Source organism: Apteryx rowi, unplaced genomic scaffold (assembly GCF_003343035.1).
Source record: "Apteryx rowi isolate R43461 unplaced genomic scaffold, aptRow1 scaffold_458, whole genome shotgun sequence".
In the NCBI taxonomy this organism is placed as follows: domain Eukaryota; kingdom Metazoa; phylum Chordata; class Aves; order Apterygiformes; family Apterygidae; genus Apteryx; species Apteryx rowi.
Window position 1 is genome coordinate 11251 of NW_020450714.1, and position 18266 is coordinate 29516.

Consider the following 18266-nt stretch of genomic DNA (forward strand, 5'->3'; position numbering starts at 1 on the left):
TTTAATGCAGGGCTACCACTTCATTTGTCCAATGGTGTTTTTCACTAAAGAAATGCTCCTCCAATTACAAACATCAGAGAAATTCTGCAGGATAATACTTTAATGGTTGTAACTTATTAGAAATTATCCTTTTAGTCACATTTTCTAGTTTTATTTTGTAAGGAGAGCTAATTGTAAAACAGTCATATGCAGATAAAGACTCATTATCTAAAGGGCCATTTCTAAGCATCCTCAGTCTCTGACTCATGTGAGATGAAGGAGCTCAGGTTTGTCACAGGAACAGGCTCCTACTGATCAGTATTTCACCGGTCACTGTGTATGACGACAGACCTACCTATCAGAAGCACCAGTGAAAAAGCAGCTCCCATTACAGGTATGCCAGCTGTGAGCTCTGGCTCTCAATTGCAAACAGAGCTGGCTGCACCTGCTGAAACAGTTACTACCTCCTGCCAAAGTTTATTTTTCACCTACCAAGGAAGGCTAAGCAGGAAATGTCTGCAAGCATCAGTCAGAAACAATCACTGCAAATTTCCATTAAATATAACACTGATTCAGTGAAACCAGAAAAGCAGCCAAAAATATCTTTTAAGAGAGCTCCTTATTCATACCTTGTTTCAACTGAGTCCTTTGTATATGAGCAGCATAACAGATCTCATTTCATTTCCCACCATAACGCAAGACATAACAGAAGCAATAAAAATGAGCTATAAAACACAGTACATCAGAAATCCATGTAAAAAAATATACACCTGTATCAAGGAGCTCAACAACAACGTAAAGCACCACTTAAAATTAAGTACCATACGTGTTACAGTACATTCCATTTATTATGACAATTTAAGGCTAAAATAGGTACAACTCCCTTATAGTCAAGCTTTCTTATATTTATCAATGCATACAAACATAAGTAGATACAAATGTGTGGTCTTTTTATTGCTCTGAACTGTCTACTAGAATGTTATACTTCCCCAGATGTTGCCTCAGTTGCTTTTTTCAGTCAAGCTGAAGTTCTACAGTTGTGACTTATGACATTTTTATGATTATAGATCTTCTTTGATTTGAGCTGTAAATAAATTCCAAGACATAACAGACAAAATTGCCCATCACTGCAAACTTTGTTACTCAGTTAACTAAACACTCATCCATAAGATACATGACAATTCACCACAAAAATTATTTCTGCAATTCTTTAGGAAGGATTGTTTTCTTTTCAGAATAATGAGTCTAACCAAGTGGCAAACATGACAACCAGCAAGTAATGATTAACTAGTATCAGTCTAACAGACTGGGCTTTAAAAAGAAAAAGAAAAAAAAAAAAAAAAAAGCTGAATACATGCTCCAAAACAAAGAGCAAACTTTTCTTCTTGCTCATAGAGCAATTATGTTGCCTAATTAAGTAGAGCAATGCCTCATTCTGCCAGTGCCAAATTCTTTGATTGCAGCTTATCCATTTCTTGACCAATATTTCCTTCAATTGTATCACACTGGGCAAGAAAAGCCTGAAAATAACAAACAAACAAATGTTATCAGGGATGCAATTACAGCAATGGTAGAATGCTTCTTAAGAACAGAAACTAAAGTTTCCACCGTGTAAAGAAGGCAAATCAACAACCACCTCCCAGATCAGTTTTGATAATGGCTTAACAGGTTTATTTACCTGGAATCCAACAGAAACATGATAACAATGTGGTTGTCCATCCTCACCAGTCCTGCCACTGAACCACTTTGACTTAATTCAAAATCCACAATCATCAGCAAGGATCAAAAAAGTTCTGACAAGTCAAGGCTTTAGTTTTGAACATAACTTTAAAACTCCTTCCTACAACACATACTTCTGTAGCCTAAGATGGGACTGAAAAATCCTATTCAGTCAAATCAAAACAAGCCTTCATTAAGCCAAGAACTCTTTGTTTGTACTTCTCAAGACTGCAACACGAACCTTCATCTTTACAAGCAGCTAATGCGCCTCAGTGGTGGAAAGCTCCTTTCCAAAGACAGCAGTCCACAGCACCTTAAGCATTTCTTACAACATGCCCACAAATTCTTACAACTGTAGTAACTCACATGCAGGAGTTAAAAGCCAGTGGCTACTGGTTACCTTGGCTTCCTGATCACAGCACACCTTAACATTTTAAGCTTCCTAACTCCACCAATATATTCTCTTAGGCCAAGTCCAAAGTACTAACTATAGTTTCTATCCACACATATATGTCTTACACTCAGTTTTGCTATGTCTGCAATAGACTTAACCGTCAAGCAGGATATTTAACGCTATTTAAATTGAAATAGCATTAAGAAACTTTCTCTCCCTCCCCTCTAAACCGGTAATTTGTTGTGCCAGGCCAGTGTTTTTCAACCATCACCCAGTTTTGGATCATCGGTCTTCACCCAACCCCTTAACCTGACATCAGCTCGCTTCTTCAAGACTTAGATGATGAAGAATTCAAGGTGGTAACAGTTGCAGTTGCTGGCTGTAAGTGTTTTACATCTAAGTCTCCACTCCGGAAGATATGAGTAGTTGCCAGCAACAGAAGACAGTTAATAACTCCCTCTCACTTTTATAAATATGTAAGAGTAATAAGCATAACTTGCCATAATTTCCTTGCTTTGGAAAAATAAATTATTGTTGACTGCTTTGGTTTGAAATCCCTTGGATTCTTCTGCAGTCCCCAAAGGGATCATAAACTACAGCTGCTGAACACTGTCCCCATACAAGCACACAGAATATTCTGACCTCTGCCCAACAGAGCTTACTTTAGGCCTTAACAGCAGTTCTTATACAAAGCCCCACTTATTTCTACGATAACTTCATCCAAGAGTGGAGCTCTAGCAGTTTGCAATGAGGTTTATGGCAATATCTGTATTAGAAAGTTTGCTAGCTAGCTACTTTGGTCAATCACATGGAATCAAAATTATTCAGAGCTCCATATAACATAGCCATGCCAGGAAACCATCTTCATTTCAATTTGCATTAATTGAACTTATCTCTGTAACAGAGTCCAAAAGGCTTTGGACCTCAAGCTATAACAGAAAAGTATTTCCACTACAAAGTACTTCTTGGTAGAACTTTCTTAAAAATAGAAAATTATTTAAAAATATTTGGGAAACATTTTTGGAAATTATTTAAAAAGTTTACAGTAAAAGACAAAACCTTTCAACTTCATATATGAATGCAAGGTACATTCACAAATAATTTTCAGGAGTCTAACCTGTGACTGAAGCTAGCACAATACAAATCAAAACAGTAATTTGAGTAGCACTACCACTCATTCATGGAAGTCTTCTTTTGGGGGGGGGGGCAGGGAGGGGTGGAAGAGGAGAAATTTCAGCATTTAGTAACAAAACTTCAGAGTAAGGTCTCTAAGGAACACCTAGGAAAATATAAACATCACACAACAGCAAAGCAATTAAAAAAACCAGCATAGCCGCTCTTCTGTACAGCTTTTACTTTAGAGGTTTAATGTCTACAGAAAGTTGGTATGTTGCAACAGATGCTAAATTTTCTAAAGAACACCTTTACCAAGGTGTTTCCCAGCTTAAAGCAGGAGTCAGTTGGCCGTGTCATTGTGCCCAAACCTCACTCATTACTCTAACCCACACGGATACGGGAAAGAAAGAATGGTTCTGTTTCCTTTATAAGTAATCAGAATTGCTTCACATCATCAGGCAGCCATAAGGCCAACCACTAATGTAAATTACAAATATTATTTGAAAATAGTATGAACTATAAAAATCCATATTTTTATATGCTCCTTTATAAAAGTATTAAATACTACTCAAAAAGAGGTCATAAGAAATAGCATTGCAACAACAAATACTGCAAAAATCTAAGCTTTAAACATAGCTCTCATTTCACAAACTGTTGGTGTACAAATGGGAAAAAACTCACCTGAACCCTTTTCACCAATCCCTTCTTTTTCAGTTTGCAATCACTGAAATTCTCTGGCAGATTCTGCAGTAAAATAAGTGAACAAGTTGATGCAGCTTGAAACTACCATATTAAACATACAGCTAAAAGTGAATGTATCAAAGAGCTGAGAATCCTCTTAACAGGCAACCTGAAAATGGCATGCCTGCTCAGTGAGGATGATTACACGTGAAAGAAGTAAAAAAAAAAAAAAAAAAAAAAAAGTAATCATTTCAAAAAATCCAGGGATATAACATGATGATTGCAAACAACTGAGCTAGCAAGTTTACCATGCGGCTTCAGCTGACACACAGCAATAGACCATATACACTTTGTCCACTGTAGCATACGTTAACTCTTCTGCTGAGCATCAATTTTAATTTTTCAGAGACTACTGAAGATGCAGTAATTTCTTACAAACACATTAACTCAATCACTCGTCATCATTAGACTATATCATCAGTATATAATCAGTATAACGCCTGCATCAGTAATGCAGGCATTGCTAGTCTGTTTAAGCTGCATGTCTGATCTTTACAAATCTATTCATGGAAGGTGTTGTACGTGAAAGCTCTTAATTTAAGTCAAATTGCATCAGTTTCCATACTCCTTCCACCCACTATATATGTGTAATTTAATGTATATCATCTTAGCAAGTTTTACATGCTTTGTTCTTCTGAAGAGAAGTTAAATTGGGGTATTGGTGGGGGAGGGTGTTTTTGCAGTTTTTTTTTTTTTTTAATGCGAACATTCTGAGAAACATTATGCTCTCACTGCTGGAAATGCAAAGAAGGTCACACCATCACATCTTGGAGTTTCTCACTGGTACACTTTTTTTCCTCTTAACTCGATATCAAGACTAGAGGTTACCCTATCTTTCCCTCTGTTTCATTTCACCTAAATGCAAGTCCCATTGGGAAATTCAGATACATAATCATTTATAAGAATACCAAAAAAAAAAGTTTCTTTTCTTTTAAAATCCAGCTAAACTTATACAGTCTTAAATATAGGAGTCTTGCACATAATTTAATACAGGAGTTAAAAATACACAAGACTTCACACCAAAAATCAGTCATTGTGAGAAGTGAAACTGTGGATTTAAAGAGATACCAGGCAGTTCTGGAGCAGAGATCACACTGCTCTGGTATCTGTGCAGTGATTAGTACATTGTGGGTGGTACCAGACAATGAAATAATAATGGCCAGGCTCAGCACATACTCTGTATCGGGGGTGAGGAGGAAATGGGCACACGGATTGAGTTGGAACTTATTCTTTCATTTTACTTCCACATAAGCCCTGGTTTAAAATCCCCGTCATTCCTCTTTTACCCTCACTGGAAGAAGGAACATTGAACGCTGCTTCTTGTCTCCTAGGACAGTATGAAAGCTTAAAATGGCAATAACTACCGCTGCACTAGCCTATTCCCAAGGTCAGGTTTTTTGCTTTATTTTGTTGGTTTGTTTTTGTAAGATGGGCGAGAGAAGGAATCTTCTGTTCCTGTAGTTCCAGCTTCCATTTCTGTTGCTCCAGTACCATTTGGAGTTTTCCCAAACAGCAATATTATTAAGCTGATAAGACTCATATCATTTTTTAACACTTCCTTTGAGATCAGAAAAGGCATCTCCTTTGCAGAGAGCTTTTATGTCAGACTGCACCTTCTGAAACAGCACCAGAAACTAGACATATTTCTTTCAGTTTGAAAAATTATTAGCAGCATCAAAAAGCACGAGAGGGGGCAGTCTGCAGGTTAACAGAGACATCCTTCCAAACGCAAACAGCTCAATGCTATCTTGCAAACAGGGATAGACATGTCTAAAAATTAAGAGTTGTTTTTTCAGAAATTGAGGTTCCTCCTTTTATTACCAGAAACATTCTTCAGTTTGTCCCAAGAAACAGTTTCCTTTCCATGGCCTATCTATCCTTTCCATTTCCTCTTTTATTTTGCAAGAAAGGGGAGGAAAAGTACCTTTGGAAAATAAGTTATCAGGTTAATTCCAGGAATTCATTATTCACAATGTCTAAACTGTCCCACAGCAGCCTGTTTTACACTGGTTATTTTCTTCATTTATGTAGCATGGCTTCATTCTCTTTGGATTTACAGCACAGGATAGATTCAGAAGCCATTACTACATTTTCAACAACTGTCTAAATAAACAAAAGCTCCATTTTAGTAGTGGCCCATGTCCATCTTCCAAAGCACAACTTTTTTTTTTTTTTTTTAAACTGTTCATTTTAGGAGGTACATTGCTCTTTAAAAAGTATATTTTCTAGTACTGCGTACTGCAATAAGCCCCTGTTCACCGCAGCATGCTAAACCTGCATGTCTCTTCCCAATAAGCATGACATTATGATAAGATTTTATTACATGCTTTTCTTTCTGAAAACTAAATGCTCCAAAGACATTACAGAACAACTGAAAAGTTAGTTTAAAGCTGGGAGGGAGTCTTCTTCAAACACCAGTTTTAGCTCATAAATAAAAATGAAGGCCTTTGGAATACTTACAGTTGCCACAGGAAAAAAAATATTATGAGGTATATGAAGTATTTTAACAGATCTTGTTTATGACATAGGACCCTGTAACCACAAGAGGAAACACTCCCATTTTTCCCTTGGTTTTGTACAATATTCATTTTGGAAATGAAAAAAATGTGACAAGAAGCATTTGACATGAAGAAAGTATTTGATGCCTAGTATTTGACCCCATAATGTGTAATAACCTGGAAAAACAAAGAGCAGTTAGGCCTAATTATTAATAGTTGATTCTCACCAGAAAATGAAAATCTCACTATGTCACAGAAATTCTTCTATGTCTTGAAGCTTTCCATGGCTCAGAATTTATTAATAATCAAATTAAAAAATGAAATAATATGCTAGCTCAGTTACATTGTCAATGCCTTCTTGTTATCTCCCTTTGCCCAGAGCTTTTTATCTCAGATTGCACCTTCTGAGAGATTTTGGCCTATGTTAAGTATTCCTACCAAATTGCAATAGCAAATTAAACAATTTTCTATTATCAGCATAGGTCTAAGTTAACTATTAATACCAGAAAAGGAAATCCAGATGGGCTTACCACTCAATATCCATTTCAAGAACAAATATTGGTAACTGAAGGAAAACTTTCAAATCTGAGCATAAAGACAATATTCAGACTATTTCTATTTTGGACAACATTTTTCAAAACTGTTTTTTAAAAGCATCTGTGCATGCAAATCCTATGTTTGTTTGCATACCCTCATAGCTGTTTTTAAAATCACACCTTCTAAAGCCCTAGGCAAAGACATAGAATTGGAAGCCCTAAATGTACTAACTCACCAAACTGCTTAAAAGGTATTTTGCAATCAAATTAGTAAAGCTTACAAATCTTAACATCAAATTAAATCTCACAGTCTCTCTGTTTTACCTTAGTCAGCTTACGTCTCCTCTCCAGGAATACGTTGTCCAACTATTCAGGATTTAACAGGTGAAGCTGGCAATAAACCTTAAGTCACAATAACATTTCAATATTTAATTAAAATCAAGTTTAATTTATATATATATTTTAAAAGTAACTTAATCTAGGCAGTGCTTATGCAAAGCTCTTGCTAAATTTATGTCTTGGTGCATTTCTTGCAGAGCGATAGTTCGAGTTAGTAGACGGCTTTCCACTGTATAGCATATTCTGATTCATCCAGTAGGTCTCTTATTTGCATTCTACTTTCTCCATGACAAAACCCTGTTCAAGTCTCACAGTGCTTTGCATACATGCTCTTAAACTTTTGAGCGCTGACTGCTGTGCTGGCTTTACTCCAGCAACTTCTGTAGAACTCCTGGGCATAGTTTTTTTTTGTTGTTTTTTTTCTCCCCAAAACAGGTTATCAGTTTTTTTCCCCTACAGAAACAGCCTGAGTCCCCCTATCACCATTGGCTATCTCCCACCCCAACCCCAAAATTCAGAGCTGCTTAACCACATCTCTTTGAGGGTTCTTACCATGTGGATACATTGACTTTACACGTTACTCCTTCAAAAATTCATGTATTGTATGCACAATACTCATGCTTCGTAAAAGACTGTTGAAACCAACTACCCTTTACAACACTGAATTCACGTGTGTGCATTTTCCTGTCTCTGGATCCTTTCTATTCTTGAGTGCTCTTTTAACGACGAATCCAGGTGCCCTCTCTCCTGAGCACTGCTTCTTACAAAATACTCTCTCTTCATTCCTTTCCCCTCTCCCAGCTGGTCTCCCAATAAAACAACATCCCTTTGCTGTAGAACATCACCTTCAGCTCTGCTCAGGCTTCCTCTGCTACAGGAGCACTTGCAACAATGATTTTTAAGCATAGTGTTACCATCTCATCTTTGCTCTCCTATTTGGTTATATCATACTTCCCAAATCACAGATCCCAGAAGATAAGATCTGATGCCTGAATCCAGTTTATAGTACTGTAATGAATTAATACACAAAATAAATGCTAGTCAAATTCATCATTTATGATCCAAAGGGACACGATCAAAAAAAAAATTAAATAAATAAAAGAGTGTCTCCCACACTAGCAGTCAACAGCAACAATAACTAGAAACCTTTTAGATTTCTGATATCAAATTGATTAAAAACAAGATCACTCTACAACACATGGCACCAATGCTAATGCCTTACAGGGATTTTTACTAACACCACTGTCCATTTAGTCAGAAGCTTTTTTGTTTTTTACATTACAGTATCTTTAAAAACCCTAACACAATGTACAGTACTTTAGTGCATAATTTTTATTGACTACCTCTCCTTCACTACTTATTATTAAATAAATTGGTAAACTGGGTAAGCACATTATGTTGACACCAAAACTTTCTCATCTAACTAGACATTCAAGCATCTTCTTTAAAAGCAGCTTTTAAATGGCTGCATTTGTTAATGGGTTTTCTGAATGCGCAAGTGGTAACTAGGTGCTCTGCTCTCACTGAGGGATGATGGCACTTTCATGCTCCTTGTGCTTTAGAAAAATATTCTCCTTTGATTTTACACTTATGATCCATATTAAGAGATTTAAGAACTAAAAATAAGAAATGCCTATCAAATGTTTAATTATCCAAATAAAATCAAATATTCAGAAGTAAGCTTACATCACTACAACTGTAAATGGTAAAACTTCATAGAAGCCTGGGAAGTGTTTGTTAAGGGCACAACAATGCTATTTGCAGAATAATTCCTTCTTTAATCCTTGGAATGTTAATTAAGCATTGGTTTACCTGATATGTCCAATTTGACAGGGGATTTTGCAGTTAATGTATATAAACAAAAAAGTCGGTGACTTTATTTCAAGAAATTTAATAAGGAATCATCATGAGAACAAAGTGATCTCTCAGGTTGCAAAACCAACGACAGACTTCAAGTAAATTAGAGTAGGCTGACAAGAAGTGCATAATATCAGGCCGGTGGGTTTAAATTTTCCTACTAATCTCAGGAAAGTTTTTCTTTCTTTCCTTTGTTTCAGTAATTTGTCTAAAAAACTGTGGCAGCTAATCAAGTCAGGCATTTTCTGTGTTCTACTTGCCGAGATTTGTAGTAAGTAGTATGCTTTGACATTACTCCTGGACCAAGTATTTTCATTGCTGAAATAAATGCATTTCCAGTGATGCACACAGATAAATCCTCAATTGCTGAGCAAAACTGAACCTGTATTTCTCCTGAAAAAAATTAAATGATTTGCAGCTTGTGCAAAGGCTAGGCTGTTTCACAACATTCAAAATTTGTTAGATGCTTAAAAGATCCCACTCTCCCCTGTAGAAGCAGTACCTATTTTTAACCAAATGTTTAACATTAAAGTGTTCAAATTGCAGGTACTCTACTGAGAGACATCTCTTCAAGACTTTTTTTTTGCACTTTGGCAGTGACACCACCATATCTTTCCTCTCCCACCCCAATGCTGTATGACTCTTGAACTACTATCGCCACTTCCTGACTCAATTTTTAAATTCATAGTTCTTAAATACATGGAGTCTAGTAAAAAGGATTATTAGTTCCAAAATCAGCTCCTCTAATTAATGATATGTCTGCTAACAATAAGAGGGTAACACTCCTAGAATAGACAGAACATAGTATGAAGTCTTCACCTGTTAGCTGCCTTAATACCAACAAACCTGATTTTGCATCAAGCTTGATGTTCTTAATTGATCCAAACATGTACAATGCCCAAGACATTTTAAAGTGTTTTCATAACAATTCTGCCAAAGAAACAAACTGGAACATTTATGATGAAAATTATTGGTACGTTTCCTATCTACAGTGCATTCACTCTTCCATCTTGCCAGAAAATAGCTCACTCAATTACTTTTTCTTTAATATGCTGTTGATTCAATCACTAGCAGATTTATACAATCAATAGCATTTAAGAGATTTTTCAGGACTTGCTTTTTACTTGGGTAATGCAAGAAATATTAAGAAGTGTGTAAAACATTTCAGATACACAGAAAAACTGCTTTCTGGAAGCTTTTCACTTTTCTGCTTTACATTTCTATTTACCATTTTTTTCCACCCAATTTCTTACTTCAGTGGCACCTGAAGTAAGTTTATTGTTCACACACATACCTCATTACTGTTCTGTGTTGCTACATCTGTATGTGCCACAACTGCAGTACATTTAAGTAATACCTTCATAAAGTTGGGGCCTGATCATGTGATCTGTTGTAATAACAGTACACTGAAGAGCTACATTTTATGCAAAGATTCCAAATCTTATCTGAAAGATTTCCTGGAAGATATTCAAATTCAGTTTTCATGATAAAAGCCACAGTGTTATTAGAATATTAAGACCAATAAATTTAGAGGTTGGTCCCAAAATGTACCTTCATCCACTGCTACAAGAAGCCCTAATTTTCATTCCGCCCTTAAAAATATGATGCTGGTCAATGTCAGTTTCTAGGCTCTTCTACAATGAAGTAAAAGACAACTATCGCCAATATTAAAAGATATTAATCATGACTATTTTTAGCCCTGACTGCTCCACTTCCACAAGAGAAAACTGAGGCACCTGAAGTCCATTATTTCATTGAAACAAGAAGTCACCAGCTTATAATCCTCCTAAAATCTTTCACTAAGCCTGGAAGTCCATGTCCAGTACTATCTAGAGCATTCTGGATAAGGGGATAGATAATAACAAGCTTTCTGTTTAAACCATGCAAGAAGTAACAGAATCAAAAGAAATCTTGGGAAACTTAGTTTGGATTAATGAGGAAGCAATGAAGAGGGGCTTTCAAGCTTGCTAGATTCCAGAACTGTAAATCAGCATACAAATACTGCCTCTTTTCTAAATAGGACATGGTACCAGAAATCAGTGGGATCAGAAATAAGCTTTGATCCATTCAAATGAGCCGGCAGTCACCTCATTGCTATTTCCATGGAAATCTGCCACTTCAAACAAGGAATCAGTTGTATTAAGTCTGTATGTCTGATAGCATTCAAGAACTGATGAAGACTATTGAAAGCTGAAGACTTCAAAATACTGAACTACTTTTTTCTTTTAACTATAACATACAGGAAAAATTAAAACATACTTAGAACTGTCAGCTATAATAAACATAAGCTAAACTCCTGGCAGCAAAACAGCAAAGCCTAACTTACCATTAAAGTTGCACAGTATGAAAGGAGGAAATAAGTTAACAAACTCCCCACCAATCCCAGCAACACATAATGTACAGCATCTGGTGAGGGCCAATGCAAATTATTACTCTATGACATAGTCAGCTGCTCAACTTTTTCAAAGTACTCATCAATTAAAATCCATTTGTTTCACAGACTATAGACCTTTGTACGAAACATGCCGAAATAAACCCATAAAGGGTCACTGTGGAAAGGAGTAGACTCAAAGACATTACTACCACAGAAAAGCAGCATAGTCTTCCTTCAGAATAGGAATTTACAATCATGCTATGCAACAGAACTAGATGATGAAGTGAAAGAGAACGACCCAACAGACATAGAAACAAAATACCCTAGTTGCCACAATCTAGGACAAGTCCCTTATTCTCACCTAGCTCTCAGTTCTCACGTCGTACAGGGAGATACATATTATACTCTAGAAGGAGTAAAGTAATGATCCATTAATGACTGTGAAGTGCTTAGATAAACCCCAGTACATTTCAAATAAAGAATCCAGTCCTCAGTATGCAGACATCTTGAATAAAAGTACTGTCAGTCCACATAGGACTGACCAGAAAATTCTTCAGGACCTCCTTGTTCTTAAGCAATATAGAAAAAGTGCTTCTGCTTTTTTTAAGCACCGTCCCCTCAAGACCTTTACTGTTACCATAAAGTTTAACGTAACAGGTTTTGTCAAGACAAAGTAAAAGGGTAAAACTTGAGTAAAGGATACCCATTTCATGTAGTTTTAACAGGCTGTTGCCCAATATGAAGCTCTTCTGTAGAATGGGGATGCATACATAGGCATTAATGTCACCATTTAGTAGCCTTTTGGAGAAATACAGGGGCAAGAGCTGGATATTAAAGAAAAAAATGAGCAAACCAATTAACTAACTTTAAAAAACAAAATATATTTGTTAGCATTTTAAAATATCAAATAAATTACATTAAAGATTTATTCTTAAAAGTAAATGTCTTTTGGGATATGATGCCTTTCTGTGATTATTTACTTACAATGGCATCTATCTGTTCCAGGATCTTCATGAACTGCTCTGCAGTTCCTTTTATCCTCTTATCCAGCTTTTTCAGAGCTTCTGCCTGGAGATCCTGTGCTAAAAAACCCTGAGGAAGAAAAAGAGGGAAGAAAAGACAACATTATTCCACACCCTGAAGACTACTCAGCTTACAAAAATTTGTCAGTCCACTGCAGCAGAAAATATTTTTTACTATTTCCATAGTTTCAGGTACAATAAAAACTCCAATCTCAATTTGTATTCCATCAGTGCTTGAAATACTAACTGTAAGATCTACTAGTTTTTCTTAAAATTTTAAACAAAACTCAAAGGAACAGCCATTTGCCTTTGAATTTTGCGAGAACTGTTCCTGTTTTTCTAGATCTAAAGAATATCATTTGTTCAATATGCAACAATATTTACCTTTTTCCAAACAGTGCCATACCTCTCCCTATTTTGAAAATTCATAAATAGCATTTGAAGTTTAGTAAGAATTTTACAGGCCCCTTGGAAAGCTAAAAGGGACAGCTTATTACTGACTGTACAAAACCTTCAAGTGGTATTTTTTAAAATATGTATCTAAAAAACAGTTTTGCAAATATTTAAATGATACAGAGCTGACATACCTTCTGGATACTTGTGAACTCTTTATTAACTTCCTCTAATTTATTAGCTATTTGCTCCACTGACTTCTCCAAATCTTTTAACTTCTTTAATTCAGCCTCTTCCTCTGGACTATTCTGTGTATTCAAAAGTATAAAATTTACAACTGCAGAACAAACAGAGTCACTATGTAGCTAAAGAGCAGCAACAGTGTGATACAGAAGTGAAGGCTTTTGCTGACTTAAAACAAATGTTACACTGTGGTTATTCTTTTGGTACTTTAGTACCTACCAAACAAGCCGCTTCCAAAGTTTAGTAACAAATACAGTGACAATGTATATAAACATGTTAAATGAAATTAATTTGAAGAGAAAATGAAAAGTGCAAATAATTTTCTTTTATTAGCTTTATTATCCTGCAAGTAGAGGTAACATATGAGGAGATACTACTTTGTCCTCTACTTGACAAAGCTAGTCATAGGTCACTTCACTAGAAGTAACCCAGCAGACACAGCAGCTACAGGTTTGTTGTTGCTGTTGTTTCTCAAACAGAAAAGTAGGATGGACAGAAAAGGGCATCAGCACACAGAAGGTTCCTGAGCGTTGACAAGCCACAGATTAGGCAGAAGTTTGTCAGTAATGTAATTTCAGAAAGCTGCAGAGTTATTTGTAGTACAACGTGACACTGAACACAGCTTTGTGGGTATGTACACAAGGTAAGTTTTACGTTGAAACCTATATCCATGTTCAGGAGTTGAGCCACTAATAGAAATTAGGATAATGTAAGAAAAAAAACTTCTGAAGGCAACACTTACCCTTTTCCCAATCAACATGACTTTGCAACCATTTTTAACACCAAGTGCTGACAATGGTTGTTCCATTTCTTTCAGAGATTTTCCTAAAAGGAATGAAAGAGAGAGAGAAAAAAGCAGTCAAAATATTACTAATAACAGTAAGTGATACTTTCAACTGTTCTTTCCATGTCCTAAAAATTAAAGTGTTAAGAATGCCTTTTTAAAAACATTCAGAACATGGACATCTGAAAGTAAGATGAAAGGTACTATCTATAAGAAACATGGACAGATTTGTAAGTTACCTTTGTATATCAGTTTCTGAAAAGGAACTGGAACACCAGTGACTTGTTCAATAAGTAGAGCCATGTCTTGCAGTGTAGGTTCACCATCCTCCTGATGAGAAGCAACCTGAATACTGTGTTTTTCATTACCTAACAAAAACAGAACAACAGTAATATCTACTGTTACCTAGAAAATTTTAGGTGGAATCAGTTTCTAATACTTATTTCCATGAATGCAGAAAGTTCTCAAATCACTGATACTCATGTACAATCTTAACTTTAAATCACAGGGTTCTGTTGCAATTCCTTTGTCTTAGAGTTACTCATCTCAGCTGAAAATATATATATTTTTATCTTCTAATAATCTGAAGAGTTGGATAAGGAGAATCTACTGGCTATAATGCTCCTGATGAAAAAGAGAGGGGGCGGGGGGGGAATAATATTTAAGAATGCAGATGGTACAGGCATCCCACAAAATGAAGAATGGAAGCCCAGACTTTCATGATCTGCTTTATTTCCTACTTACAGGAACTTTTAAGGACACAAGTCTTGGRAAATCAGAGATGACTTATCACTTTCTTTGCTCCCTACTCCTTACGCATGAGAAGCGATCAATGTCTTCCTGGCCTTCCTTCTACTGGGCCATCTGAAAGACCTCTCACAGTCTGAAGATGGTTTCTCCCCACAATACATCTTAAAAGCACATCCAGCTCCAAGAAAAACCTGCAGTCACTGTTTCCAAGTGTCCAATGAGTTCTAGTGAGGGTCTCCAAAGTCTTAACCATTGCAATCTTGAAGAGGCTTATCATTTAATTCCCAAAGTCTTGAGAGACTCTAGCCCTCAAATCCCCTCTTAGCCTCAGTCGACTCATCAAAGATTCTGGGTGCAGTCAGTGTATGGTTTCATGAGAGCAGGTCAATCAATGTAACAACCTACTGCCTCTGCAGAAGGATAGCTCCTGTTCTCAGCTGAACGTTTGTGCTGCTTACTTTGCTCTGGCTCTTGTCAGGCAAGCTCACTAACCTTCACTTCACTAACCTAGACAAAAATGAACCAGACACGCACATGTGCACAAACCAGTAAGTTGCTCTAGTCCAGACAAGTCAGTTTTGCCCAGCTACACTCCAAAATATGTCAGAACCTGGGAAGGGTAGGGATAAGACTACATGGCCAGAAATGAGCAACACTGGTGCCTGGACAGCCCACGCTATCAGTGACCCGATACGCAGCCTTAGCCACCTTGTCTCAGCCTGGTCAGCTACTGCTAACGGAGTATCCTGTTCAGACTCCCCAAGATCACAAGATTCTTATGTGCAACAAACAGCAGTTCTCTGAATAAAAGGACTATGTCAATTCATCTCTGCTTCTCAACTGATCCTGCTTTCTGCAGCCCTCTGCTCCCACGTGCTTAAGGCCTGCCAATTTTAAAACATCCACAGAAATTAGCCACCATCGGCTGCAAGGGAATTAAGATAGACATTATCCAGTTTACAGGAAGAGAGAACTCTTTAACAGCCATCAGAAAAAAAAACTGTCCTCATGCCACTAATTTGAAATACACATATCTTTTGCAAAAAAAGAGTGCTATAAACATCTGTTTTAACATATTTTGGTCTCCCAGGGTCATACGACAAGCTACATAGAAACCTCAAGAACTTGCAAACTCCAGCAATGTTCTGGAATACAAAAATGGTTTTAAGCTCAAAATCCTATTACATCAGCTCTCTCTCAAGCATTTCCCACAAACAGACCTCATTCCCAATTCATTTTGAAAAATACAGGGAATGTAGGTCCTAGTCTTGATGTATTCCAAAACATTGCTTTGGTACATTTGTGTGTAAGGGGTGTGCCTGTCAGCATTGGGGGGGGGGGRGGGGAGGGGGGAAGGAGGAAAAGAACAGCTAAAGTTTGCCTTGCAATGAAGACAGCTTTAATTACAAATTATGAATAACACTTTGGGATGACTATAGCACAAGTTATACTGTCAATTCACTGCTGAGTGAAATCACCAAGAAAAACACCTCGTACTGAGGTGAGAACTAGTTTCACAACTTAGCAGTATGTTTCTGTAAATGAAAACATTGATTTAAAATCTCACCTAATGCAAATTTCCCAATTCTTTTGGAAAACCCTAAATACATTTAGAAAAATCAGGTCAGTTCAATGACTTGTGGATTGTACAGTGATACCTGTGGGTCTACTACCATTCTCTTTCTTAAGTCTTCATTATTTCCATCATTCCCCACCTTCACTCACACACACGTGCGCGCACACCCAGTTTTAACAAAAATGTTTCCACAAAGTGGTAAACAAGCATCTAACAGCAACAGGTATAAACCAGATGGCTGAAGTCCAAGATGAAGGATGCCTTCTACTTGCCATAAATGACAAAGTAATTACTAAATAGAAAACAACTGAAAGGATAAAAATATTTCCAGATAAGATGACTTTTAGCAAACAGCAAGAAGCTGGAATTATAAATATAGCACTTTGAAGGAAAGCTGATATCATCTTTGCAAATGAAAATCTCTCAGCTCAAATGGAGTTCTCTGAAGACATCAACAAGCACGTAGATCATGAAGATCCAAATACATTATTCCACAAGGTCCCTCAGCAAAGACTCTTAAATAAACTAAGCTGCCAGGTGATAAAAAAACATTTTCACATAGTAAAATAGCAAACATAACAAATAACAGTTTGGAAGTAGGAATAAGCAAATAGAAATAAGCAGTAAGCTCTCAATGTAGAAAGACTATCACCAATGTAGTGCAAAAGAGATGGGAACAGAGTTCATTGTTCAATTATTAAAAAAAAAAACATAAAATATTCACAAGTTTGGGGAACAAAATTTGCTGATAAATAATTTTTAATACCTTACTATCTTCAGTGTTCTTCCTAATGCCTAACCTAAGCCCACTTTGTTATAATTTAAGCAAAGTATCACTTGCCCTATTTTTAGGAATTGTAGAGTCAAGGCTATTCTTAACTCTTTGCATTAGCTTTTTACATTTATTTGAAGACTTAACTGCATATTTCCCTTCCACCTTTTTTCCCCTCCAGTTTCTCTCCTTCAGGGAAAAGCTCAGTTGTCTCAACAGGCCCTTGAGTAACCCATTTCATCAGGTCGGCACCCAGCTGTCATAACCAAGAAATTATCTTCTGCTGCTGCAATCTCCCATCCCACTAACCACAAATTTTCAAGCTTATTCAACAAATAAGAAGGCAGCCCAAAAGACAGCATCTGCTTTTAGTACACAGCACTGGCTTCAGCTCCGTGATGTATTTCATTGAAAGGAAGATTGCTGCCAGAATAGGGAACGCTGCTGCTGCCTCCTCCGCTCCCCGGAAAGCCGCGGGAGGCCGGGACGAGCCTCCCCTCCGCCCCGCCGGCAGGACCCGCCCCCCGGGCGCTGCGGGCCGCGGCCGCTCTACTCTGGGGCGGCTCTTACCGTAGGTGACGGTAACAGTAACCGGGGCTCCGGGCGCCGCCATCTCACCCCCACCAGCAGGAAACCGTCCGCGGCGCTTTCGGGAGCGCGCCGGAAGTGCGTCACTCCCGCTCCGGGCGCTGCCCCAGCCTTCCCCGCCTGTAGGTGACGTCCCGGGAGGCGGGGTGGAGTGATGTCATTGTGCGCCGGGGTGGGGGTTAGGAAGCTCCGCCCCCATTCTCCTCCTCTTCTGGGAGAAAAAAAGAGGCGGGGGGGAGAGGAAGAGATTGTTAAACACTAGAAAAAAGTAAGGTGACTTACCTTCCCTGAGCAAGGAAATGAACCCGTGCTTGTATATAACCCAGCTGCTCTTGCCCCAACCGACGCTCCAAATCATGTAACTAAACATTCCCTGCGTGTATGTTGGACCGCAGCAATCTCAGACCCGCCTTTTTACTTTAATCAGCACACAGCTGCGAGGGTTGCTTTAGACACCCCACCCCCCCCCTTCGCTTCCCTTTTGCCAAAGCATCCTGTAACCCATCTCAGATAACATTTGGTTCCTGGGGCAGCTTCGCAGCCGCTGGCGTGGTACTTCCTGCTTGAAAATAAGGTGCTATTTAC

General features: G+C 37.6%; 1 protein-coding gene across 7 annotated transcripts; it reads right to left on the bottom strand.

Annotated features, from left to right (window-relative positions):
• Positions 1-568: 568 nt before the first annotated feature.
• On the bottom strand, positions 569-17817 carry BAG1 (BCL2 associated athanogene 1). Of its 7 annotated transcripts, none has more exons than XR_003255465.1 (9): positions 17664-17800; positions 14235-14363; positions 13954-14036; positions 13163-13276; positions 12538-12645; positions 12257-12377; positions 7308-7385; positions 3890-3952; positions 1470-1499 (listed from the first exon to the last, which is right to left on the bottom strand). XR_003255465.1 is itself a non-coding variant. In XM_026077552.1 (7 exons), the coding sequence occupies exons 1-7, from the start codon at positions 17704-17706 to the stop codon at positions 1410-1412; spliced, it is 630 nt and encodes a 209-aa protein (XP_025933337.1). In that variant the 5' UTR covers positions 17707-17796; the 3' UTR covers positions 569-1409. The 7 variants fall into 7 exon arrangements, 3 of the variants coding, with proteins under 3 accessions (XP_025933337.1, XP_025933338.1, XP_025933339.1); XR_003255466.1 differs by having other exon boundaries at positions 7308-7373; positions 17664-17797; XR_003255467.1 differs by lacking the exon at positions 13163-13276 and having other exon boundaries at positions 17664-17817.
• Positions 17818-18266: the final 449 nt, after the last annotated feature.

Excerpts from the sequence above, each read along its gene's own strand:
- BAG1 (XM_026077552.1), bottom strand. The coding sequence starts at position 17,706 with ATGGCGGCGCCCGGAGCCCCGGTTACTGTTACCGTCACCTACG. Across the intron at positions 13,277-13,953 it reads TCATGTTGATTGGGAAAAGG|AATAGTCCAGAGGAAGAGGC; the intron begins GTAAGTGTTGCC and ends TTGAATACACAG. Across the intron at positions 3,953-12,537 it reads TGGAACAGATAGATGCCATT|AATCTGCCAGAGAATTTCAG; the intron begins GTAAGTAAATAA and ends ATTTTACTGCAG.